This window comes from Lagopus muta, chromosome 22, assembly GCF_023343835.1.
Source record: "Lagopus muta isolate bLagMut1 chromosome 22, bLagMut1 primary, whole genome shotgun sequence".
Taxonomy (NCBI): domain Eukaryota; kingdom Metazoa; phylum Chordata; class Aves; order Galliformes; family Phasianidae; genus Lagopus; species Lagopus muta.
The window spans coordinates 5,058,703-5,085,017 of record NC_064454.1 but is presented as its reverse complement, the minus strand read 5'-3'; the positions used below and the strand labels follow the sequence as shown (position 1 = coordinate 5,085,017).

Sequence of the window (26,315 nt, the reverse complement as noted above, 5' to 3'; positions counted from 1 at the left end):
TCCATACGCGCCTGCTCCGTCACGTGGCCGGCCCCCGTCACGTGTTCGCGCGGCGCGCAGGCGCTTTGGGAGCGGCCCGGCCAACATGTCGGCGCTTGGCGCGGTGGAGGCGGCCGGTGCTGGGGGGGCTGCCCTGTTCCGGCCTCTCAGCGCTGAGGATGGCGAGCAGCAGCCGGCGGAGATCGAGTCCCTGTGCATGAACTGCTACCGCAACGTGAGGGTGGAAAGGGGGCGGAAAGGGTGGGGATGGGTGTAGGGGTGTGCTGGGGGAGCGAGGCCTGTGGGATGCCGGAGCTGGGGGCTGTGTGGGGATGGAGCCCCGCAGGGCCGTGCAGGCCGTGCCCGGCTCCATCGGGCTCCTCGCTGCTGCAGGGGGTGACGCGGCTCCTGCTGACCAGGATCCCCTTCTTCAAAGAGATCATCGTCAGCTCCTTCACCTGTGAGAGCTGCTCCTGGTCCAACACCGAGATCCAGTCGGCGGGCCGCATCCAGGAGCAGGGCGTGCGTTGTGCCCTGGCCGTGGCCTCCCGGCAGGTGAGCAGCACATCCCGGCTCCTCTCAGCAAACAGCTGGGCTGTACCAAAGGGAGGTGGGGAGCTGCTTCAGAGCTGCCCTGTGTGTGCCCTTATTCCTCATGTGTTGCTCTTGAGAATAAAAGCTCTTGTGTCGTTTGAGAAATCAGTTTATTTTTTCTCCTTCAATGAGCCACTTAATCCCAAAACGTATGTATTACTGATGCACTTGTGTGCATAAGAATTATCTTCCCGCGTGTTGCATTTATCTTGCTTGTTCATTGCTCCCTCGCTCTGGTGTCTGCAGTGAGCAGTGCCTGCAGCTCTCTCCCCAGATCTGCAGAAGTTGTGAGGAATCTGCCCATCCTGAGCGGGTGGATGAGGCAGGAGTTTGAGCTGCCTGTTGGGTGGTCTCTGAAAGTGTAACTTCAAACTGAAATGGGACATTTGTTCTGTTTCTGCCTCACAGCGAAGAGGGTGGCTTCTAAAATTGCCCTCAAACTATTGCTGCTTCTTCTGCAAGAACTGTATGCCCCAGTGTGGGCACTTAGGATGTGGAAGCTCCTGGTCCTAATGCTGCTTGTGAACTGTTGTGTGCAGGATATGAACAGGGAGATTGTGAAGACTGACTGTGCCACTGTTCGAATTCCAGAGCTGGACTTTGAGATCCCTGCCTTCACCCAGAAGGGAGGTGGGTATGTGGCCTGTGCCCCTTTGCATGCCTCTGTTGTGTAGTAGGCAGTGTTTGAGGAACAGCCCTCCTGTCGGTGTGTTGTCAGGACAAGCTGTCAGGTTTGGGAAAACTGCTGGCTGTACTTAATGCAGCTTCTGTTTCTTCCCCTGTCAAGTTCTTACCACCATTGAAGGCGTAATTGACAGAGCTGTTATGGGTCTGGAGCAGGACCAGCCTGTCCGCAGGGTAAGATGCTGTGAATGATGAATTTTCTGAGAGCTGCTTGGTTTTTTTTTGCTTGTTTACTTTGTAATCCCTCACCTACTGGCTTTACACTCTGCTAAGTGTATCATGAGCTCTGGTTTGTGCTGTCAGCAGTGTTTTCTTCAGCTCTGGGTTCCCCTGATATCAGTCTCCAATGTGTCCTCTTGCAGGCAACAGACAAAGAGGTGGCAAGTAAAATAGATGACTTCATTAGTAAGTTAAAGCAGCTGAAAGAAGTGCATTCCCCTTTCACATTCGTAAGTATGTCTAGGAGTGCAGACCCGTTCTGTTGGAGGAGTGGGCTGGCTTCTTAAGGCTTCCTGTGGATTTCTTCTCCTATAGATCATAGATGATCCTTCAGGGAACAGCTTTGTGGAGAATCCCCATGCACCTCAGAAAGATGAAGCTCTTGTAGTCACTTATTACAAGCGGACTCCCCAGCAGGCTGCTATGTTGGGTCTTGAGGTAACGTGGAGGTGTTGTGTTCCCTTCCTGTCAGCCTTGCCCTCTCCACTGCTGGTGGTGTGGTGTCCACTTTCCTTCCACGCAAGACCAGCTGGCCTTGGTGTCCCATCCACCCCTTGCTACCTGGGAGACCTTGAGTTAGAGGTACAGGTAGAAGCTAAAAACCTTCTGTTGCAGGAAGAGGAATCGGATGAGAAGCCAGCTGATTCTGCAGAGGATCTGAGGAATGAGGTGGGTGATTTTTGCAATGCAGTGAGGCTCTGAGCAGGTGACTGGCATGTGGGGCAGGCTTGCAGGGCCGGCTGATGCTCCCTGACTGTCCTTTTCATTCCTGTGCTTTAGGTACTGCAGTTCAACACCAACTGCCCTGAGTGCAACGCTCCAGCTGACACAAACATGAAGCTAGTGCGTATCCTTTGAGTGGTGGCACGGGCTCAGATGGGTGTTTTCTGCTGGAGTCTGTGCAAAGGCCAGGGTATGGGCTGCTTTGTGAGCTGACTTAGATCTATTCCTGCACAGCATCCATAAGGCATAAATAAATTATTTCTAGTAGAAGCTGCAGGCCACTCTTAGATTCTTCTTCTGATGAATTTTCCTTGACTGTCTGCTCCAGAAATCCCACACTTCAAGGAAGTGATTATCATGGCCACAAACTGTGACTCCTGTGGGCACAGAACAAATGAGGTTAACTATTGACATATATATATATTTCTGGGGGGTGTTGGGGAGTGTGTTCTTCTTTGCCTTGATGGGGAGTTTCTCAGAGTTGTTGGCCAGGGTCCTGTGTTCGTTAAATTTGTGAAGGGAGAAAATATTGTGTCTGGAAAAGCTCCATGTAATGAATGAGGGTAATCCATCTCCAGACCTGTGATGTTCCCTGCTTTTGAGGGGCTGTCCCCAAGCCTGGAGTAGCCTTTGCAACGCTCAGCAAGCTGAGCAGCCATGGCAGGCCCTTCAAGAGCATCCTGGCCTGACTCAAGTACAAAAGTCCCATCTGCTGACTGCCACGTGTTCCTAGGTGAAATCTGGAGGAGCAATTGAACCCCGAGGCACCAGGATTACCTTTAGAATCACAGATCCTTCAGACATGACGAGAGACATCCTAAAGGTAATGAGCCTTCAGGTGTTTCCCTCCCTCCCTCTTTGGCTCCTGCAGCGGGTGCACGGTGGCCTGGCTGTTCCCCGAGGAGTGGGGCTGTCAGGATTCACGTGGAGGTCTCTGTTGCAGTCAGAAACGTGCAGTGTGGAGATTCCAGAGCTGGAGTTTGAGCTGGGAATGGGAGCACTGGGAGGGAAATTCACCACTCTGGAAGGGCTGCTGAAAGATATCAAAGACTTGGTGAGTGGTTCTTGTTGTCTTCCAGTGGAACCCTGCCAAAGGGGCTTGTTTTACTCAAGGTGAAGCAGCGCACTCCTTTGTGGGCTTCGTGTTACCTTTGCATCATAGTGTGTCAGTTACACTTGTGGATTGTTGTCTCCAGCTCCTGTACCCCACTGCTTTGGTGGCAGAGGGGTCAGACTTGGTCATGCTGTCAGCTTGAATCCTTGCACTCTGCCTGAGGGGCAGTTCTGAACACCCAGCAGAGCTCAGACCCCTCTGTACTAATATTTAGTCTGCCTGTGGCATGGGGATTTTGGTGCTGGCTTTCTCCTGTGCTGCATAAATGCCCGTGTCTGCTCTTCCAGGTTGAGAGAAACCCATTCACCTTGGGGGACAGCTCTACTCCAAGCAAAACAGGAAAGCTGCAGGAGTTCATTGGTAGATTGCAGGAAGTAAGTGTCCTCCGAAGTCTCAATGAGCTGTAACGTGGTTTTGCCACCGTTTTTGCTGCTTTGAATTGTGGTAACTCCTTGGCAAGTGTCACCTTACCTCTTCAAGCTGTTCCACCCTTGGCCTTTGTGCCGTCACATCTTCCCCAGAAACAGCAACAGCTTGACAAGATGTCAGAACTCAAGCATGCCATGAATCTGTTGGTGCTGGAAGTACTGAAGGATTAGAAGAAGTATTGACACGCTGCTCTCTTTCTGCAGATAATAGAAGGGAAGACAAAGGCTGTCTTTATAATGGATGACCCCGCAGGCAACAGCTATCTTCAGGTATGGTGGCATGCAGTCAGACTCGAAGTATTCTGAGCAGCTTGAGTGTGTTTTCTTCGTGTCCTGGATGTGTGTTGGCTGTCAGGGTTTGTTTCTGGCTGCAGTACTGAGTGGGTTCGTGTAGGCTCTGCCCAGGAGAAGAAAACTTCTTGTGGCTTTGTGGGAAGGGAGGTGGGAGCAGTGTCAGCTCTGTGATATCAGGGAGTCTGGTTGTCCTGTCTGGACTGAAGAGGGGATGGGGTCTGTGGCATGAAGGTTTTATCCTCAGTGCTGGAGTTGGATTTAAATCCTGCCTGCAGCTCTGCAGCACTGCTGAAGCATTTGTAGCCTGAGGCTCGGGCACGGTGTGCAGGAAGCTTTTCTCTCCCTGCAGAACGTTTACGCCCCAGAGGAGGACCCGGAGCTGAAGGTGGAGCACTACGAACGCACGTTTGAGCAGAACGAAGACCTGGGCCTCAACGACATGAAGACTGAGGGCTATGAGACAGCGCCGGCCTCAGGCCGGTAGCAGCACGGTGCAAAGCAGCCCCTCCGTGCTCTGAGGAGCAGAACTCATTCCTTCCCGTGCTGCTGGCAGCGGCTCGCAGGCCTGAAGAGCAAGAACTTCCCGGTGGGGAGGCAGTTTGGGGGGGTTATTTAAAAGCTGTTTGTGCGGCTTCTGGATTGCGGGGCTGCGGGCGCTGTGCTGGACTCCAATAAAGCCATGTCAGCATGCGGGCGCGTGCAGGTAGAGCTGGAAGCCCCGCCCCTCGACGTGGCCCCGCCCAGTTCGGCGAAGCCACGCCTCTTTTCGCGAGGCCCCGTCTATAGCTACGCGCCGCAACTCAGCGGAAGTCCCGCCCTCCTGGGCCGTTTCGCTGCTCTTCGCTTCCGGTCGCGGTGCCATGGCCGCGCAGAGTATCTCCAAAGCGCAGTACCTGCAGCGCTACCTCAGCGGCCCTCCCGCCGCTCAGCCCCGCCGCCGCCGCAAGAAGAAGCCGCCGAGCGGCTCCGGCAGAGCCGGGTGAGTGCGGGCGGCACGGCCCGAGCGGGTCACGGCCTCCCGTGGGGCCTCCCATCTCCTTCCCCCATCCCGGCGCGGCTTGCGGGCCTCGGTCGGGCGATCCGCTGATGGCGGCCCTCTGTCCGCACTCAGGATGCGGATCGTAGATGACGACGTGGGCTGGAGCAGCATCGCCGCTGTGCCTGAGAAGGAAGAGGAGGAGGACGAAAGCGACGTGCCCGTGGTGAGGAGCTGGGCCGGGGGCCGTTATGGGGCCGTTACGATTGAACTGTTTACAAACAGCGAAAGCGGGAGGCTGGGCGTGCGTGATGGCCGTAAGAGCCTTAAAACGGCCGGGCGGGGCGAGGCAGAGTGAGGAATGGCTGTAGAATGTGCTGGGTCCTGGCTGGGAATGTAGGAAGGGAAGAGAGAGGCTGCAAGCAAAACCCTTGGATCCGTTCTTTCTAGTGTGGGAATAGTTGCCGAGTCTCTGGAGGTGTTCAAGGCCAGGTTGGATGGGGCTCTGGGCAGCCTGGGCTGCTATGAAATGTGGAGGTTGGTGGCCTTGCTTGTGGCAGAAGGGTTGGAGGTTGGTGACCCTTGAGGTGCCTTGCAGCCCAGGCCATTCTGTGGTTCTGTAATAGCTGATCCTTTCGTTCAGAGAACATAGATCCTTTTCTCTATTTTTTTAAGCTGTGTTGTTTGGTCTGTTCTCTTACCTTCAGGTGGCAGAGTTTATTGATGAGCGTCCGAATGAAGTGAAGCTCATGGAGGAGTTCCGAACAAACACTAAATGGAAGCTTTTAGGAGGTGAGGGTGGATCTTGCTGTTGTTTCTGCCTGAACGTTTGCAGTTCTAAACAGTGAAATTAGGAAATACAAGGAATTATAAAGAACCTTAATGATGATTGCTTACCGATTGCTTTTTTTGTTCAGACCAGAATGAAGACTCACAGAGCTCAGATATTTCAGCACCTGCCAAACCTACCACAAGGTACAGATATCCAGCTACAAGCTCTAGCATTGATTGATCCTTTTTTGTGCTTTCATCCATCTCGTTCTGCAGTTTCAAGGTCTGCAGCAAAGTGTGAGAAGTAGCTTCCATGAGGATCCCTTTTTTCTGTGCTGAATCCACTGTGGCTGGGGGAGAACTTCCAGCTAGCATGTTGTTTGGGTTTCTGTAAAGTCCATGAGCAATTATCCCGCAATCCTTTGTGATATCAGAGCGGTTGGAGTGATGACAGCCTCTAGATTTGTAACATAGTGAGGACGGTAATGTTACAACATGCCTCTCTTCGGAGGTGATTATACGGGATGTTCTGTGATCAGAACGAGTTTAAACTAAGGTGGTGTGATGGGGTGTTATTTTGTGGGAAGGTGATTACTCGAGAACACAGAGTGGGTTTATAGTTTTGAATGTTACAAGGGTTAATGAAGGCTTGAAGTGATACAGTTAGAGCTTTTCTGTGATCGAAGTTGTCTTGGAGTTCTGGGATCTGTTTTGGGCAATCTGAGGCTCAGTAATGCAGATCACCGAATTTTACCCTACTGGTAGCTCTACTGGTACCCTCTACTGGTACCTACTGGGATCAGATGGTAGATCCTGTTTGATATCTGTGTCTGTTCTGAAGATGAGAAATGGAAATGAGTAAGCTAACTTATTTGAAGCTTCTCCTTCTTTATTAGGCAACAACGTCACGACTCCCCAGATTTGTCCCCTCCCAGACAAGAGAGAAATGATTCCCCCAACCTCTTACCTCGCAAGCAACGACAGCGTGACTCCCCAGACCTGTCACCTCCCAGGAGGAAGCGCCACGACTCCCCAGACCTCTCACCTCCCCGGAGGAAGCGCCACGACTCCCCAGACCTCTCACCTCCTAGGAGGAAGCGCCACGACTCCCCAGACCTCTCACCTCCCCGGAGGAAGCGCCACGACTCCCCAGACCTCTCACCTCCCCGGAGGAAGCGCCACGACTCCCCAGACCTCTCACCTCCCAGGAGGAAGCGCCATGACTCCCCAGACCTCTCACCTCCTAGGAGGAAGCGCCACGACTCCCCAGACCTCTCACCTCCTAGGAGGAAGCGCCACGACTCCCCAGACCCATCCCCACCAAAACGGCAGCGCCACGACTCCCCAGATCTCTCTCCTGAAAGAATCAGTTCAGCAATGGGAAAAAAAGGCTGTCAAATGACAGGTAAGTCACTGCTGGGAGAGATCCAAGGAGAGCAGCTTCATTTTGGGCACAGCTCCTCTGACAGGTCCTTGTCACATCAGAAGCAGCAGGCTGCTCCAGATCTGTCCCCTCAGTGTAAGAGGAGGTATGATTCTGACCCAGATTCATCACCGCCTCTGAGAAAAGAGGGCTGGGTCACCAGGTCAGAAAAAGCTGAGTAGAACAAAAGGTGAGTGTGTGTAAGGATGTATAGTCCAAAAGTGTGGAATTGTGGTGGGTAGGTTATCACTTCTGTTGGTAAAAATAGTTCTTGTAATGCTTTATTTAGTTAGAGAAGATTTATCCTAAAAGTGGTCTGGGTAAGTCTTAAAAGGTTGTCCAAAATGAAAACAAAGTTTAAGCCTTGTCTCCGGGTTCAGAGGAATAGAATTTCAAGGCTGACGTCGCATGCTTGTTCTTTACAGCTTGTCATCGTTTAAGGTTTTGATTTGTCTGTGGGTTATCTCGTGTGTCCCCATGTTTGGGCCTCTAGTGGTTCTTAATGCATGTTTGTGTTGCAGATGCTTCCCGTGTAGAAAAGCTCCGTCGTGACTCTGATTCTCCACCTCCACGAAGGGGGACCCAAGATGCCTCTGAGGCAGACCTTTCCCCCCAGCGGAAGAATCACAGGTCAGGTCTATTCCACAATGATTCCCATAAGCGTGGTCCTCTTCAACATGTTCAGAGCGAGTCTTCATGCTCCAGTTTTCTCTCTTCCACAAAGGGCTCTGCCTTCTGGAAAGGGTCAGCGTGGTTCAAGGAGTCCCCCTGATCTCTCACGTCATCGGTACCCTGATGATAAGGGATCTCCCAAAAAGGTAAGGGTTTTGTCTTTCCATCTGAGCTATAATTGTTTCCTTTGATAGAAATCTTTAAAAGCGTGAATGGCTTACAGAAATATAGCTTGTAAATGCAGCTGTGCCGGCCTGTCAATTTGCAACAAGACAAAGTGTGAGGTAGGTGAAAGATGAGCTCTGACTCAGTCCTCTGCCTTTCTGGAGGTCTGTGGAAACTGTTCCCAAAGATGGCATCAAAGTGGTTTTGGAACGCGGCTGTTTCTCCTGAAACTTCCCCTTATTATACCTGTGGGTCACTGGACGGCTCTCAGCCAGCAGCAAATGTGATTCTTGTTTGATTTGCAGGCCAAAATGATGTCTGGGGTCAAAGCCGGCTTGGTGTCAGCTGACGTGCTGCGGAAAGAGCAGCAGGAGCTCAGGAAGCAGGAGAGAAGTAGCAAGCACTTGGAAGGTAAAGGTCTAAAACCACTGCACAAACATCAGCTTTTTCTCTGCTTTTGGCTGCCTATTAATGCTATATCAGGCCTTGTCTTAGAGGGTTGGTTGTTAGGGTGTTGATGGAGAGCATCCCTGTTGCTTGGCATCTAGGCATGCTTATGAATTTACATAGGTAAGGCCACTGGGTCTCTGAAATAAAATTTGAGTGGCGATTTCAAAGAAGGGCCAATGAAACAACTGTGAGGCTTTTGCCCCATCTGCAAGTCCTGAAGGAGCAGACCGTTACTCCAAGAGCTGATTGCATGAGTCAGTCATTGAACGGTCTGGAAACCATTCCAACGTGAGTGACTTAAGGTATCTGTTACCCCCAGAGGAATCCCGACACACAGAAACCATCTTCCGTGACAAGTCAGGCCGCAAGAGGGACCTTGAGCAGGAACGGCTTGAACAGAAGCAGAAAGATGCAGCAAAGTCAGAGCGAGATGAACAATATGCCAGATGGGGAAAGGGGTAAGGTGATTTTGGTGACATGCCACTTTGCAGGGTTGGGGCCTGAGGGTTGGTAATGAGTTTTGTGCCTGGGACCGGGTTATTATGTGTGGATTTACCCTGTTTGTTGGTGGGTGCTTATCAGAAATGCTGCACGCAGTGGACTGTGGTCAGTACTGCAAATTGAGCAGCTCACAGTAAATGATTCCATAGTTTTGAGGTGAAGCTTTGTTTGTGTGTCTGTTTTCAGGTTAGCGCAGGGGAGGCAACAGCAGCAGAATGTGGAAGATGCAATAAAAGAGATGCAAAAGCCTTTGGCCCGTTACATCGATGATGAGGATCTGGATCGAATGCTGCGAGAACAAGAGAGGGAAGGAGACCCAATGGCTGAGTTCATCAAAAAAAGGAAAGCCAAAGAGAACAAGGAAAAAGGTGTGGATATGGAGTGCTGGTGTGGGTTTTAAAGCCCAGGGAGCATAGAAATGCAGCTGCTGTTCAGTGAAGAGCTTTAGGTCACCGTGGCAGCTGAGTCCTGAAGGACTCCTAGTCTAGCTTTAGTGCCACAGCAACATCTTCTCTTATTGACCCGTTAGCAGTTTGTGTTGCTATTATTCGGTAGCTTAGAGTGCAGTATGTGGTGACATAGGCAGTGAGCACACTGCGGTTTGTTTGAAGGTATTGCTGGGAGTTTCCTCTGTGAGCTCTTTGGCTCTTAGGCAGCCGGTGTTTGTGTCTAAGTAAACCTTCCAGGTTGGTGGGAATGTGATCACAAGATTGCAAGTAACAAATGGTTGTATTGCTGTTTCTGTCTCTAGAAAAACCTAAGTACAGTGGACCAGCACCTCCCCTCAACAGATTTAACATATGGCCTGGGCATCGCTGGGATGGGGTGGACAGGTGGGTATTCCTGGTACACTGATATCACTGAATGGTAATACAACTAAATGGTAATACAACTTCATAGAGTTTACAGTGAGTGAGATTTAACACATTCAGCCTTTACCATGCTAACAGTTACGAATTGGTGGTGGAGACATTCTTGTCTGGGACAGAAGGGAGCCAGGTTCTAATCTGATTTGTTGTGGCTCATGGGAGGCACAGCCTGCCACTAGCCACAGATCGGGGTGGAAACTGGGCTGGAGGTGGTGGTGCAAAAGTAGAGGAAAACTTGTGATGTCATTTAAAAGCTTTTTGACTTTAGAAAACGTGCATGGTAGCCCATGGTCTTATTGGTCTCACTTTGTAGGTCCAATGGATTTGAGAAGCAGTTCTTTGCCAGGATGGCCGACAGGAAGGCAGTTCAGGAGCTTGCATACAAGTGGAGCATTGAAGACATGTAGAAAGAAGAAACAACCATGTGAGACAACATGCCTGAATTGAGATTTGCTTGCTACCACTGCCAGAGCCATAAGTAATGGCTCCTCTGCCTGGATCAAGCGCTGTCCTCAGCATTCAGTATCCTAGAAAACGGGTTGGTAGGCCTGGAGAGCAAGGAGCTCCTGGTGGGGGGCAGTTTGGGGGGGTATTTAAAAGCTGTTTGTGCGGCTTCTGGATTGCGGGGCTGCGGGCGCTGTGCTGGACGCCAATAAAACCATCTCAGCGTGCGGGCGCTGGCAGAGCTGGCAGCCCCGCCCTTCGGCGTGGCCCCTCCCTCTTCGGCGAAGCCCCGCCCACCTCTTCCCCCTTCAGCGAGGCTCCACCTATCACTTCGCGCCACAGACGGCGGAAGTCCCGCCCGCTTCCCAGCCCCCTGGCGCCGTTGCGCCGCCCTTCACTTCCGGTCGCGTTGCCATGGCCGCGCAGGGCGGTGTGGAGCCGCAGTCTCGTTGGTCTCGCTTTGTAGGTCGGTCGGATCCGAGCAGCCCATTCTTTGCCCAGATGGCTGACAAGATGGCAACTCAGGAGCTGGCAAAGAAGTGAAACATTGAAGTTGAACATCTCAACTTATTTTAAAGGCTACAGTTTTATAATTTTAGATGCAGGTTCGGATGTTTATTATTTCCACGGGGGCCTCATAGCAGAGTTCGCTGCAGTACTGAATTTATAATGTGTATTAAAATTTTTATTACCAGACACTTTCTTGCTAAGATTTATCTGTGCAAAGAGATACAGGAGACTTTAGCTGGTGCAATTGACACATAAAAATACAGCCTTTTGTATCATTGCCAGATGCAAGTTGGCAAATGCGGTGATGGCTGGTGTGGATAATAATAATACGGGCTTTGAAATGGCTCTGCAGCTTCAGCAGGGACAGGGGAGCTGCCTCTCTTCATCTGCTGATGGATCAGGTGTGTCTGCAAACAGGCTGGGAGCTTGGCTGGTTGGAGCACCTCCATCCCAGAGCTGCATTGCCGTGTCCCACCAGCACCAGAAGAGTGGAGCAGGGTGCAGGGGTGGTGGCTCTGAGGGGACAGTAAGATCTGACACAAGTAAACGAGTGTGAATACTTCTGCCCTGTACCTCTCAGAGTGACTCCAGAGCCACTCTTTGCGAGTCTGGAGCTGGGCTCTGGTATCTCTTGTGACAACTGCAGGATCTGACGTGTGGGACATTGGTTTTGTGTGCAAGATATCCAACACACATCTGAGTCGGGCAGTGAGGAGGAAAGCTGCCTGCGCTTTGCTGAGGGCTCCCACACCTCAGAAGGCCGGGAGGATGAGTGCTGCCTCCCGCCTCCAGGCCATGGCAGCCGGCAGAGGGTGCTGGCACACTGGGTTTGGCCGTGCCTGTGACACAGAGGGGTGCCCATGCCCAGGGCTGGATGCCCGAGGTGTGGGTGCAGCCCTGCTCAGCACTCCTGAGTGCTGCAGCACATGTGTGCTGGGGATGGAGGAATATTTGGGGTGTGCTGCATATCCTAGAGCCCAACCTGAGTTCTGAGCACACGAGTTGTCCCTGTGTGTGCCTTCCTTCCCATGCTGACCCTGTGCACGCACATGTGTTGGCTGGGGAAGGGGGAGGATGGCTTGTCCCATTGCCCTTGCTTTGTGTCCTGCTTTGGCTCTGCTCTGCTGTCTGACGTGGCTGTGTGTGAGCAGTTCTGGCAGCAGAGGAATTGGAAAAGGCTCTGGGATCTTGTGGGATGAGAGAGGTGATGGAGATGGAGTGAGTGGTGCTGGGAAGCCGATCTCTTGATTACTGTTTCTGGAAGGGCAGCAGTGCCATTCTTGGCATCTTAACAGCAACTTTGATTAGCTTAAACCAAAAAAAAAAAAAAAGAATATTAAAATCTTAATTTAATTTAAAACACTGTCATTCATAGTCATGGCAAACACCAAGCAGAGTAATTATTATGCAAATGAGGCAGATAGAAAAAATGATTAATAATTGCACAAATTAAAAATTATTGTAAACATCCTGTGACGAGTGATAAGTCCGCGAGGAGTGCGTGCGCAGGAGGCAGCGTTGCTCTGCCAGCTCCTGCATCCTGATTTTCTCATTAGTGGGTTTTAATTAGCAAATGATGCAGAGGAACTGAGCAGCGTTTTGGGGTGGGTTGGGGGTCGCTGCACCCGGCGTGTGGTTCCAGGTGATGGCAGGGAGATGCTGGGATGCAGACTGAGCTTTGCATTCAGCTCCATCCCAATAACTGCGGCTTTTAAGGTGTCTGGGCAGGGAGAAGGGGGACCTACAGCTGCTGGCTGGGGTTGGCAGTGCTGTGTTGTCCCCATATGCACCCTGCTTGCCCTCATGCCACCCAGCCCCTGCTCTCTGCCATCCCCAGGTCCTGGGCTCCGAGCTGCCCCAGCAGCAGGCTTCACCCCTGACCAGCCCCCGAATGGGCAGTTGCTAATTACTGGGAGAGTTTGCTCCCTCCAAGAATTAATGAGCTTATTTGTCTGGCATTTTGCTGCTAATTGCATAACATTATTTTTTTCCCCCTGTTCGACTGTTTTGCTTTTATACTTTTGACAGCGAGCACGATAATAATAATAATAGGCTTACACTGGCTAATAGGCTTACGTGGTGCATTATTCATGTCAAGGACAAGCAATTAAGCTTGGCCTCACACATAATAATTAGATTTTTGTTGATGAGCTCATCACTAATGTGTTTAGTCAAGATTAAGAGCTTAATTCCTGGTGGGTGACATCACCTGCCCCCCCCCCCCCCCCCCCCCCCATCACCCCTGGCCATGGTGTGGGGTGCAGGAGGACTGTGGTGCTGGATGAGCAGGGCAGCTTTGTGGAGGGCAGTGAGATGTGTGTCTGTCCGTGTTTCGCACCAGGAAACAGATGGAAGTGGTTTCTCTGTGATTTCCTGCCTGGTTCCCAACGAGTGCTGCTTCCCTGTGCCCTGCAGGGCTCAGCATGGATGGATGGATGGAAATGTGCCTTCCTCTGACTACCAGGCTATTTCCCCCCCCTCTTTTTATCTTAAATAGCTCTGCTAAAGCGGGTTCTGGCAGGTGACACGTTATTGTAACTTTTCCCCTGCTGTGATCTCCTATTATTTTTTTAATTAAAACGAGCCCCAGATTTGTCATTTTAATTTTGCTCTAAACGGCAGCAGCTCTGAGTGGCGGGCGCTTGGTGGAGGCTGGAGGCCGTGTGAGTCACCCTGAGCTGCTGGGACAGCCAAGAGATGGGACTAGAGGATAGGACTGAGCAATAGGGCTGCTGTGGGTCCCCCTATGGAGCCCTCCATGGGGCCCTCTGGGCTCCAGCCTCACACTTTTCCCCTGTGCCTGTGAGTCTGTGGCAGCTGGCAGCGGTGCCAGGAGCACAGAACCAATAAGGCTGCCAGGTTAGTGATTGTATATGCACATGTGCACTTTTCTTAATTGTGGAATAATTAGGGGCACGCAGAGATAAAAATTACTAATAATATTTACTCTAGACTCTATTTTTTTTTTTAATAACCCCCTCTCTCTTGCTTCGTTCTCCAAGTCTTGGTGGAAATAACTTTGCAGATCCCAGTTAATGAATATTTGTAAATGCAAGAACATTCAGCGCTGGAATATCCAGAGGGCATCCTCTCTCCTCCTTGTAATTCTTTTATTATATTTTTTTTTTTCGGGAGATATTTAATATTTATGGTTCCATATCCTTGTGAATAAAAGGAGCCACCCGCAAACCCCGAGGAGCAGCGAGGCTGCGAATATTTATGGTGCTTCCTTTTCTCCCTTTTCAATTACAAAGACACCTCGCATAATGAAGCGCTAATAACCTTGTTAATCTAGGATTGATACTCTTTCTCCTGGCCGTCTCTTAATAGAATTAAAAACAGATTAATAATCAACGGGAGGCTGTGTGTGATGAAGGGAAAAGGATGGGGCGTGGTGTCCCAGCTTTGGGATGTGGGCATGGGGTGAAGCTGGCAGTGCTCTGCCAAGGGGGGGAGCTGGGTTTTCCCTCCTCTTTACACAGCTTAAATTTTTAAGACAAACAGCCGTGTAACGCCGTCTCCTAATGAAACTGTTTTATGTTAATTAATTATGTATCAGGGCTCATTTTCATGCGCAGCCTGGCTCTGCTTCCCCTCTGCCGAGCCTTTGATCTGTCAGAGGCTAAACGGGAGATAAATAATCAAATTAAAAAGCAGTCTGGATGGCAATAAACACATTTAAGCTGTGTTATTTGGTGGTTGGTGCGTGGTTCTGAGTTCAGCTGCTCTGTGGGCTCCTCCTGTGCCTCAGTTTTCCTGCAGTGTCTCTCTGCCACCATTCGGCACCCAGTCTTACATCTCGTAATTGGAGGGTGCTTTATGGCCGTGAAGAAGTCATAATGTTTGAGCCTGCCTGCAATTACCAGCTCACAGGTTTCTTCTTTAAGGGCTCTGAGCAGAGAGGGGTGCATGGGTAGCAAAACCCACATCTTGCTGTGCAATCAAAGGAAGCACGGGGAGCACTGTGCCCTCCAGGCTGGCTGCAGGCCCTGCTTTTGGGCTTCTGAAGGCTTTTCTGTGCTGCATCAGTTCTTATTAATCCACACATTGGAGCTGGCTTAGGGGGCAGCACACCCAGGGCATCGGGTGGGCTTTTAGCTTGGCAAAACCCAACACGACCTCTGTTTCTCCAGACTCAACCAGATGGCAGCCAAGCTCCAAAAAGAAGACGGGAGGTGGCTCTCACACGAGGGAATGTCCATTTGCAGCAAGATATCTGCCTCCACCCAAGTGCAAAAGGAGAAGGGAAGGTGCTGTATATGATGCGTGCAAAGGCGTCGTGCTGGAGGGCTGTGCTGAGAGCTAATCAGCTCACTGCATTTTTAACGTGGCACAGGAAATCTTTATGGTTTTTTTTTTGTCAGTCTCATTCTTCTCCCCGTTCCCTCTGTAGGGGGGCTGAATTATTTAATGCTGGATATGAAGCAGAGCTGTTTTCCCTCTGCCGGGCTGCTGACGGTGCGTTTTGGCCCGGGAAGATTGGCAGATGGCTGTTCTCTGGGGCGGGTGCAGGGGGAACCCGTAATACCAAGCAAATTACCCACTTACAGCCAGATTTACAGAATCACTGAGATCCCACTTAAAGGCATCTCAATAAATAGGCCAGATTCGCTCGAGCGTGCAGCACCCAGCGGCTCAAAGATACACCCTGACAGAGCGCTCCCAGCCTCTCTGTGTGGAGTTTTTTCCCTTCCTTTGCATGCAGCAGCAAAATCTGCTCCTCTCACATCGTGCCTGGTGGCCTCCTGGGATGGAGTGATGGCATCGGAAGGGCTCCAAATTGGAGCACGTGGGGTGATGCGTGGACTCAGCCTCTAGTTGGGTATCACCAAACGTGTGTTGATGGGGCCACGATGGTGATCACACAACAGGTGAATCAACACGGAGGGCTGCTCTGCGTATCAGGGTTTATCTTCTCCATTAATGGCTTTCTAAATTGGTGGCAGTGGAGCAAAAAAACCCAATTTGAACTCAGAGCATGCATGATTACTATTGTAATAACCTTGGCTAATAAGAATATGATGTGGTGTTAGGCTAGGAAAGAAAACACATTTCTCATTAGCTTTTTGATTAATTACTCCACATAATTTCCTAGGGGGACAAGCCTGGGACTGATTGCCTTTGCTTTTGACGTGCGGAAGTGGTTTACCTTAATAATTTTCTCAGTGACATTTTAATGGCAGCCCTCAGTTCAGCTCTGGTTGGCCTGCAGGCTGTGCTCCTGCTCTGGGCATGGGGTGGTGCTCTCTCCCAGCCCTATATGGCCCCATATGGCCTGGATGGGGCTCAGCAGAGGTGTTTTGCTGTAGTACCTGGGAGGCTGACAGCTGTGGTGCCATGTGAGCAGTGCCAGGAATCCAGCTGCTGGAAGGCTTATGTTTACATACAGAAGCGCCCGCTTTCCTTGTGTGCCTTATAATGCAAATATGTGACAGGAGTGAAAGTATTGGGTAGTTGGGTGATGTTGCCATGTGGGGTGGCATTGAACTGGGGTTGGAAGGAGGGGAAAAGCTGGATTTCTCCATCATAGCATCATACAGAACATTGATATCTTTCTGTTGTGGCAGGCAATGCTTTATCATGGGGAGTGTGACGGGGGGCACGAGCAGTGCTGGGCCATGGCCCCACGTGTCCCACACTGAGATGTGCTGCAAACCAAAGTGACCTGCCTCGCCTGGAGGCTTTTACATCGTAATTAAAACATTGGCGAGTCCATACAAATTTGCACTAACTGAAATGTCAGGGTAATTCTCACCCTGCTGCTGTGACATTTCTGGGGGCATTGTCTGAGAGTGGATGGCATGCTGCTGGGCGCTGCCTTCCCTCAGTCTTATTGAGCTTTGTGTTACTTTGGTGCTCCCCAGGACCTTTATTCCAGAGCTCATCCACACCTGGGGGCTCGCAGAACTAAAAGTAGGGCCTGGCTTTGCTGGGAGCCTGCCAAGCAAAAGGGCAGAGATGCAGAGAACAGCCTCTAAATAGAAACTGGAGCACAGCATCCTCTGAGCACAGGTGAGGGGCAGGCAGGGGCCCAACAGAGGATGTGCTGAGAGCAGGAGGAGGGCAGAGGCTTCCTGTGGGCACAGGGGGTCGGGGCAGTGTCACACCTCAGCACGGCAGAGTTGCTGGCTGGGTGCAGGGAGCGTAAGCGGCGGCGATATTTATGTTTCCGCCTAAAAGCCTGGATCAAAGCAGACACTTTAATCTACTCAACAACAACTCAAGGATTAAAAAGTTGCAGGCAAATCACAGCCCTAAATTGGTAATATATTTTTGCTTGTCAGTTGACAAATCATTCTATAAATCCGTTCTGCAGCTTTCTGTATTCCCTGTAGCAGGAAGGGATTTGCCAACCCCAACCGCTGTCTCTCAGGAGGTGGCACGCAGGAGGGCACTGCTTTCCCACTGGGACCAGTTCTATTTGTTCCCACTGACTGCTTGGTTAGGGAGCAGCATGCCAGGGCCGTTCCCTCCTTATATCTTCTCTGTTGCTCCAGTTGTTGTTTCTTTCCACCATGCACATCCCTCTCCCCGCTGCAGTTAGGGGCTGGTTGCATGCTGGGGACACTGCTGCCCCATCCCCTCTCGAAACCGCTGCGACTTTTATTTGCCAGAATGTTTCATTTTCAAACAAAGTAATTACTAATTAATTGGCGAGGAGCTTTATTTCTAATCCCTCGGCTCCTAGGAGGGAAATCTGGCTGTTTTCTGGCTGGACGTCTGTGGCGGTGCTTGATGGCTGCACCATCTGGCGGGCTGGAAATAATTAGCAGGTGTCCGATGTGGAAGCAGGTAATTGCTGATGGAGAAATCTGTGTATTTCTGCATATGTTTGTGGAAGGAGCGGCCCTGCCGGGCTGCACGAGGCAGGGATACAGGCTGCGGGGTGGGCTGACGGCCGCTGGCTGCATCCAGGGAGCGCTAACGTTTGAGCTGGATTTAGGGCTTGGTGCAGCAAAGCTGCTGTTATCTCCGAGGGGTCCTTTGGATAAACACACTGGCTTGGTGCTAAAGCCTCTGCCCGCTGCAGCAAGCTGCTCTGCATGAGCATCCCCCACTTTGTCCTCCCCCGTTTTCATCCTTCCCCAAATCCTTCCTGGAGCTGGGAAGGGGAGGAGGCACTGACTCGAAGGGGCTTCTCCTTATTGGCTTCTTTTTGTTAGGATTCTTCTCTCTCTCTTCTGGCCAGTGCCAGGCGAGTTGATGAATTAGCCCAATATATATTCTGTCTGGGAAGAAAACACATATCATATATATCTTTGACAAGTTATTATTCTTCCTTATCAGAATATGTGTGCATCTCGCCATGCTATAACTCACCCTGCGCGTCGCTTGTGGGATGAGACAGGAGGAGCACGGCAGGTTCTGAAAGCTCCTCAGCGTGGTCTGAAAGTGTCTGTGTGCTCTGAGCAGGATGAGCCCTTCTGATCACAGAATGGTTTGAGTTGGAAGGGACATTTACAGGCCATCTGGTGCTGCTCCCTGCAGTGCACAGGGACACCCGCAGCTCCAGCAGTGCTCAGAGCCCCATCCAGCCTGACCTTGGCTGTCTCCAAGCTGTTGCTGTTTGCTCACGTTGCACAAATCAGGGATGCTGGGATGGGGGCTCATCGTCCCCAGGAGAGGAGCAGCTTCCTGCACCCAACGTGTTGGACAGGAGCTGGGGAGCACCAGCAGCATCCCTGCCAGGATGGGCGCATCTGGAAGGCAGAAAGTCTCTCCTGCTCCCCAGCCCTGCTGCAATGGCTTTAATGTTTAACTTATTAAGATAATAGCTGTTCCATCTGCGACGGTTTGAAACATGATCTAACAGGAATCTTCTAACAAAAGTTGCTAAGCAGCTCTGACATGATTTACTAATAGACTCCGAATGTGCTGTAACTGAGATGGAAATTAATTTAGTGATTGGGAGATTGATATATAGAGTAGAGCACATCCTGGTTTTTAAAGGCTAGGAGGAACTGTTGGGATAGGAATCTCTAGTGGCTCCTACGGAAGAGGTACCAGCCCTGTGTGATCTGAGCACATCTGCCCAAATGTGTCAGGTCTGCAGGGTGGAGGGGTGCAGGGGACCTCGGGGCAGCTCTCATACTGCATTTTGGGATGATGATGTAGGGGGATAATAGAATCAGGATGGGATGAGTTGGAAGGGAGCTGGAAGGCCGCCTGGTGCTGCTCCCTGCAGCGCACAGGGACACCCACAGCTCAGCAGTGCTCACAGCCCCGTCCAGCCTGACCTTGGCTGTCTGCAGGGACGGGGCACCACCGCCTCTCTGGGCAACCTGTGCCAATGCCTCACCTCCCCCAAATGCCAAACCTTCCTCAGCTCCAGTCTCCCTCTCCCCTCTTGTAGTCTGAAGCCGTTTTCCCTAGTCCTGTCACACAGATCCCACCAAAAGTTTGCCTCCTTCCTCCATACAACCCTTCTTCAGGTACTAAAAGGGGATTGCTGCTTTGTTACACTGAATGCCGTGCCATCCTAATGCATTTGTTAGCACTGTTTTGCTTTTGCTGCCACCTGAGCATGATATCTGGGGGAAAACACACCCAGCAGCCTCTCCTACCTGACTGAATTCAGGGCAGAAGCAGCACTGGGATCATATAACTGAAGGGAAACACGTGGGGTTTGGAGCCTGCCTCTTTTTATTTGTGTTGATTCCTTTTAACAGCAGCTGTGCATCCATATTTATTGAGGGGAAGGGAAGAAAAACCTCCCATACTCCCAGGAAAGCAGAACATCTTGTAATTATCTCGCTAGCTTGGCTAGCACAGGCAAACACCGGCTCCCGCGAGTGGATGCTGACCATGAGCACCGCTCTAATTTCCCAGATCTGGGTCATTAGGGAGGGCAAACAGGATGGATCTGATGTCGAACACGCTCTGAACATTAATGGGATGAAAGGAGCTGGCGGACAACCGTCTCTCCTGGGAGGAGCGGGGTGGGAGCTGATTGCTGCCCTCCTTTCCAGCCCAGCGCTTGGCACTGGGCAGCGAGGTGCTCACTGCATGGCATTGGCTCAGCCATGGGCACAGGGCAGCCCCCAGAGCCCCTAAGGATGTACCCCAAGGTGGTACCTCCTGTCAGCAGAACTTGAGCTCTTAAAGCTGCTGCTAAGATCTCTGACAGAGGGCAGGAGTGCAAGATGAAGAGGAGCGTGCATTTATGTTTCTTTTCCCTTCTTTTTTCCTTTCCCAGCCATCTCCTTGCAAGGAAAAACATAAAGCTCCTGGGCATCTGTGCTTCACTTCTCCCTTCCCTGCAGGTCCATCAGTATGCAGTGCCCGTTACCTCGATGAAGGACCCACGCTGCCTTTGTGCAGTCAAGGTTACCTCCACGCTGAGCTCTGCAGCAGCCTTGTGGTGCTCACACCCAGCTCACCGCCCGCTCTCCCAGCCCCAAGACCCTCCCGTGCCCAGCAGGACCTCTGCCACATATCTCTGCTTTCCTAACAGCCCTTGGAAGCCACACACCCATCTGCCAGGTGGGTTTTTCAGCAGCAAATCCTGCTCCAAAGAGAGGCTTTGGGCGAATGGGAAGTGGCAGGCGGACCCACTCGTGCAATAGCACGGGCTGCCAGACACACCTGCTCCCAACACCGTAATGAAGGCAAATATTTAGAGAATGGCAGAGTCCAAATTGCTCAGCGTTTCAGTCGGAATCAACAGCCTTTCGGAGGCTGGGATTAATTTGAAGGAATTTACTGGTGGAGTTGGTGGCAGATAAAACAGTTTGCTTATTTCACACTTGTATGGCCACCTGCTACAAACTGTTTGTTCAGTTTCAAATTCTTTAATTAAAATCAACATAAAGCAGATTGAAAACATCCCAAGAAGGGGATGCTTGATTTGCTGGAGGATATTGCAGAAGACATGCCAAAGCACTGCCAAGGCGCCTTACCCATCGGAGCCCCGGCATGTGCTGGCCGTGGGCACAGTTTGCCACGGTTCCCAGCCCTGCCAGTGATGCTTGGGCACCTGTGCTCCCTGCCCCTCATTCCAGGGCACCATTTATCCACATTTCTTCCTCCTTATGTCCTCCCTGCAAGGCAAGCCCTGCGCACTCAGTGCACAGCGGCGCGTTGGCCCCTTTGTGTGGCTGATTAGAGGCCCTCCTCCACCAAACATCAAAGCTTCAATTAACACAGGCCGCTTGCAACCCTCTTGCAGAACTCAGATAAGAATGGAATTTTCCCTTGGAAAATGGATTTGTATTTAGCTGCGTGTGCTGTGCAGTAAATGACCTGCTCTGTGCGGTGGCAGAGAGGGTCCGGGGACAATTAGGGTGCTCATTGGGAGCCGGTTATCTGAAGGAAACAGGCACACTGCTATTTAGCTGTCTAATATCCCAATGGGAGGGGAACCAAAATTAAAAACTGTCTCTCTTTTCAGAGCCATTTGAATCTGAAGGAGGATTCCTTTTTTATTCGGTGCTTTTCACTCGAAGGTTTCTTCTTTTTTTTTCCTCTCTCTGATTCCCTTATTTGCGTGTGGCCGTTTGCAGATGAGAAGAATGGAGAGGGGAAGGAGGGCTGACCGTGCTGGGGGGCACAGCGCTGTGCTGGGGCTCTCGAGCATCCCCAAGGCTGCTTGGTGCTGGGACAGCAGGGCAGTGGGATGGCAGGACAGAAGAGCAGGAGGAGAGTGGGGCAGTGGGATGGCAGGACAGTGGGACAGCAGGATAGAAGCCCTCCTCAGCCCCACGGCCTTGGGCATCCCTCAGGGGGGTGGCAGAATAGTAGGACAGAAGGACAGTGGGACAGCAGGGCAGTGGGGCAGCGGGGTGGCAGGACAGCAGGACCAGCAGGGCAGTGGACAGAGGGATGGTGGGACAGCAGAGCAGCACAGCAATGGGACAGCGGGATGGCAGGGCAGTAGGACGGCAGGTTGGCAGGGCAGTGTGATAGCAGAACAGTGGAACAGTGGCAGGACAGCGAGATGGCAGATCAGGAGGACAGAAGGGCAGTGGGACAGTGGGAGAGCAGGACAGCAGCCCTCCTCAGCCCCACAGCCTCAGGCATCCCTCAAGCACGTGGCTCCTCTGCACAGCAGCAGCATCTCAGCAGAGGATCCACTGATGCTTGGAGACACCGCTGGAGCCTCTCCACGTATTCATCAAAGCTCGTGCATCCCCCACTCCAATGCATGCAAAACAATAACAAACACGCAGTGCAGAAAGTTAATATGTAGCCAGACGAGCGTTTTAATAACTGGAAAGGTTAAAAAAAAAGCCCTCTCAGGCTCCATGTGGGCTCCTGCCAGCTCGCGTTCCTGAGAGTCTGGGAGACCCACAGTACCATGACTGTATTGATTCAATTATTCTCTACAATGTAATACTCTGCATTTGTGTGATAGCAACAAACAGAGTTGAAAGACATACAAAAATAAATGATCTGAAAGTTAATATGGCTGAATGAGCAGCTCTGAATAAGAGGAGAGAGAGCTTTGGTTTTACATTGTAAAATCAATAGCGTGCAGAACAATGTCCTAACTTTCTCCAGGGACCCGGAGAGGACCCGCCTGAATCGATCACTATGCAAATTAATTGAATTCATGAAATCCACATTGCTGGGTAATTGATGCTTCTTATAATTACCTCCGAGTTATGAGCTTTTAGGGGATTTCATTGATTCCTGTGTAGAGAGAGGGGGCTGGCGGGGGAAGACGGTGGAGCATCCAGAGGTTCTGCAGCTGTTGGGAGGGGAGAAAAGCAGATGGGTTAAGGCTGATATCGGTCTGCCCCTGATTGATGGAGCAGAGCAGAGGTGACAAAGCTGTGGCCGCTATCTGAGTTTTCCTGTTTAAACAGCCACAAGTGCCGGGATTACTGCTTTCACCAGAGGAGAGGAAACACCGCAAGGCTGAGCCGAAAGCAAAGGCGGTCAATCAGTAATGAGCACAAAGCTTTTGTCATGGATGCGTTTGGCTCGCCTCCGTGGGGCTGACCGCCCCCTCCCCACTGCAGGATCTGACCTCATTGTTTTGCTAAGGGATGCCCGACCCCAGCTGTGTGAGCAGCCCTGCAGCACATCAGCCCCACGGGGGGGCGTTTGGCACGGTGTGGGGCTGGGTGCTGTGCCACAGGTGTGTGGGGTTGGTTGTCAGCCTGGCTGGTGGATCGTGTGAGCGAGCAGGTTTTATCAGAAGGGATAACGGGCTTACGTGGCACATTATTTAAGGAAAAGGGACAAGCAATTGAGCTCTGCAGACTAATTAGATTAAGTTGATGAGCTCATCAGTAATGTGTGTAATTAAGATCAAGAGCTAATTGGGGGCTGCTTGGTGCCCTACATTCGCTGGGCTGTCTTTGCGTGGCGCGCTGTGGTTGGGAAGCAGTGGGGGTCTCTGCAGATGGGTTGTCCCAGCTCCAGCTCTGGTTGAAATGGGTGGAAGCAGTGGTTTGGATGTTCAACCCTTTGGCCACACTGAGCAAAGGGGCCACGTAGATGTAGGTTGTACCAAAAGTAATGCTTCCCATTTCTTTCCATGGAAACTACAGCAGAGACAAAGGGCACAATGGCACAATATGATAATTTCTCAGCCTCACAACACTGTTTTTCAATGTGGTCCCCACCATGAGCTCTGCATTTTTGTCAGCAGTGAACAAGAGCCTGCATGATGTGCCCCTCAGAACGTGCACCGGTGGAGTGACCCACTGCTGCCACTGCTGAAATGCATGCACCTCCCAGCCCTCACTGTGCTCACATCCATGGTTCATCTCCAGAAACATTCACCAACCATTGACGGATGTCAGTGGGTGAGACTGAATCCCCAGAGGAACTCAATTCCACACCTTTGCTTCATCCTCACTTCCACGTCAGACACCATTGTGTCCGACTGCCCCTCTGCTGCCATCTGTCACACAGCAACAACAGGCAATGGATCTTGGTGGGGAGGTTCCACCTCTACTGCTGCACCACCAGCATCCGCCTCTGATGTGGTGGGCTGACATCATAAAATGAGGCACTACTTTCAGAGCAGCCCTCATAGAATACATATATGAGTTCATATGTGTAAGTAATGAAACTGATGTTGCTCTTCTGTGCTTCACCCTTTAGCATTGTTGTTCCCATTGGTGTTCAGCCCATGCATGGCAGCACACACCAGTAGCAGCAATCACTGCAGTCAGAGCTGCCCTGCGCCCTCCCTGCATCCTGAAAGCACAGCAGCAGCCCCACAGGGCAGTGGGAAGGGATGGCAGTGCTGGGATGCAAAGGGATTGCTGCAAAATGGGAAGAATAAAAAGCAAGTGGGATGAGGCAGATGAGGAGAACCAAAACAAAACAGAACGAGAGAGCCCAAGTTCTGAAGGAAGTGCAGAAACGGCTTGTTCTGGAGGAACAGTACGCAGTGATGGTTAAGATTTATCAATACAGTCACAGTGCTTAACAAGACAGACAATCCTCGCCGTGTCGTGGCAGCTGCAGTGCTGGTGCAGCCTCTTTACAGCTTTTATCCTTGCTCTCTCGTATTTCATATCTGATCTTTTTTCTTCCCTCCTGCATCAACGTCTCCTCTCTCATTCCCTCTCTTTATTCTCCTGCATCGCTTCTTTTTTTCTCCTGCTATCTCATCTCCCTAACCCTCCTGCTCTCTCTTCACTAAATTGGCTCCGTGCAGAATCACTGCATGCCTTTGCTTGGCTCTCCTTGACCCCTCTCCTGGCAGCTGTAAGGGAAGGAGCTCATGGTGATGTCCGCCCTGGTGCTGTGCTCCCCTCACCACTCATTTCCCCCCATCTCCAGAATTACCCAGACCAACTCCTATCCCTACCTGAGCTTGCATGGCTTTGCATTTTGCTTTTTGCTTCTCTTTGCTGCGGGCTGGCTGCTGTCTGATAAAACAAGGCACAATATTGAACTGATCTCATCCCAACGTTCTGGGACAAATGCCCACGGGGCATGTTCTATAGAACACCAATTACTTGCTGTTTGTCACCAACGCAAAGGCCTGCAGGTCCCAGAGCATCAGTGAGACGCTCTGACCCGTGGGGCTCTTCGTAACGACGGCCTGCAGGGTGACAATGAGGGGGCAAAAAAGAAAAGAAAAGCAAAACCCGTCCCAGATGCGCGATGAGCCCGAAGTGCAGCTCGCTTCTCTCCCGTCAGCAGCAGCGCGGCGCCGCAGCTCGCGCTCCCTGCTGCTCCGTGGCCGTTCCCGCAGCGCGGCCGGGAGGTGGCGCTGCTGCACCGGCGCGGGCTGCGGGGCCGCGAACCGCATCCGACGGGACGGACCGAGCCGCAACGCTCCGTGCGTGCAGCCCAGAGACTGGGGGAAGGGAGGAGGGGAGCTGAAAGGATGCATGGGTACGGGGCTGGCGGTGCCGCGGCTCCTTTCCCTCCGCACAGCTTGCAGCCGCTCTGCCCCAAGCCTGCGGCGCCGCGTGGGGTTGTTGTGGCCTAAGCGCAGGAGCCGGCACTCGGCTGCTTGAGCTCCGTCCCGTTGGCCTCAGCCCAGCCATCGGCCTGTCCAGGTCCCTCTGTAGGGCTGCCTGCCCTCGGGCAGATGCACGCTTCCCCCCACGTGGAGCTGTCTGCAAACTTGCTGGGATGCACTCAGTGCCCTCATCCACATCATCAATAAAGACACTGAACAGGACGGCCCCAACACCGACCGCTGGGGAGCAGCACAGTGACCAGCTGGATGTAACTGCATTCACCACCACTCTCTGGGCCCAGCCACCCAACCTGTCTTTACCCAGCAAAGAGTGCACCTGTCAGCTTCTCCAGGAGAAAACTATGGGAAACCATGTCAAAAGCTTTGCTATAGGCTACAGCAACAGCCTTTCCCTCACCCACCAGGTGGGTCACCTGGTCATGGAAGGAGATGAGGTACCCTGTGTTACCATTGGAGGTGGTGGCATTGAGCCCCAAGTGCCACTGCTGGGGAGAGCCCTGTTCCTGCTTACCGCAGGCTCCAGGCAGTGGTCACAGTGCCCAAAGTCTGTCCGCAGTACAGGAAAAGGTTGAAACTTCCAGCTGCTATTTCCCAGAGGGCAAGCTCACAACAGAAAGGTCTTGGAACAGGAGAGATTTCTCTCTCTTGGCTTTTCTATTTTTTTTTTTTAAAGAGCTCTTTTGAAGGGGTAGTTTGGAGTAAAGAAGAGTTTAGACAGATCTGATTCCCCTATCTCAGACAAACACACTCGCCTTTCCCTGACTGCAAATCAACAGGACATGTTCGAAGGAAAGATCATCGCGAAAGAAATGGATTTTCCCCCTACTGCTTTGCCATTTTTGCTTGTATTTCTGAAAGCTGGAGTGATGGGTTGTGAACTTTAAGGAGCAATTTCTATTCTTCTCTCTCGTCTGACATGTGGGCAGAGGGACTGCGAACCTGAATAACGAGACAGAACTTAAACACCTTGGGGGAGCGAGGCAGCATCCTCTCGCCTTTGAAAGCTGCTTTTACTTCCCAGCCTTGCAGCAGGAAATTGTGCTGTGGGCAGAAGACTGGGGCTGCAGGGACTGGGGCTGCAGGGACTGACGATCTCACCCATAA

General features: G+C 51.7%; 3 protein-coding genes across 7 annotated transcripts in view; 2 read left to right on the top strand and 1 right to left on the bottom strand.

Annotated features, from left to right (window-relative positions):
• Positions 1-26,315, bottom strand: part of APOC3 (apolipoprotein C3) — a 297,981-nt gene that overhangs the window by 6,211 nt on the left and 265,455 nt on the right. The gene's annotated exons all lie outside the window — the stretch shown is intronic.
• On the top strand, positions 85-4,725 carry ZPR1 (ZPR1 zinc finger). Its single transcript, XM_048968571.1, has 14 exons — positions 85-214; positions 373-534; positions 1,113-1,203; positions 1,361-1,431; positions 1,620-1,706; positions 1,792-1,914; positions 2,092-2,145; positions 2,257-2,323; positions 2,528-2,598; positions 2,933-3,022; positions 3,143-3,253; positions 3,601-3,687; positions 3,946-4,011; positions 4,385-4,725. Exons 1-14 carry the CDS (start codon positions 86-88, stop codon positions 4,517-4,519), a joined length of 1,344 nt encoding a protein of 447 aa, XP_048824528.1. The 5' UTR covers position 85; the 3' UTR covers positions 4,520-4,725.
• On the top strand, positions 4,782-24,756 carry BUD13 (BUD13 homolog). 4 transcript variants are annotated; one of them, XR_007380953.1, is made up of 13 exons: positions 4,782-5,014; positions 5,147-5,237; positions 5,719-5,803; positions 5,929-5,986; positions 6,679-7,187; positions 7,727-7,835; positions 7,930-8,023; positions 8,348-8,453; positions 8,812-8,950; positions 9,180-9,361; positions 9,745-9,826; positions 10,176-10,400; positions 10,773-12,967. XR_007380953.1 is itself a non-coding variant. In XM_048968561.1 (13 exons), the coding sequence occupies exons 1-12, from the start codon at positions 4,896-4,898 to the stop codon at positions 10,267-10,269; spliced, it is 1,668 nt and encodes a 555-aa protein (XP_048824518.1). In that variant the 5' UTR covers positions 4,782-4,895; the 3' UTR covers positions 10,270-10,286; positions 20,013-24,756. The 4 variants fall into 4 exon arrangements, 3 of the variants coding, with proteins under 3 accessions (XP_048824518.1, XP_048824516.1, XP_048824515.1); XM_048968561.1 differs by lacking the exon at positions 10,773-12,967 and adding an exon at positions 20,013-24,756 and having other exon boundaries at positions 10,176-10,286; XM_048968559.1 differs by having other exon boundaries at positions 10,176-10,286; positions 10,773-12,966.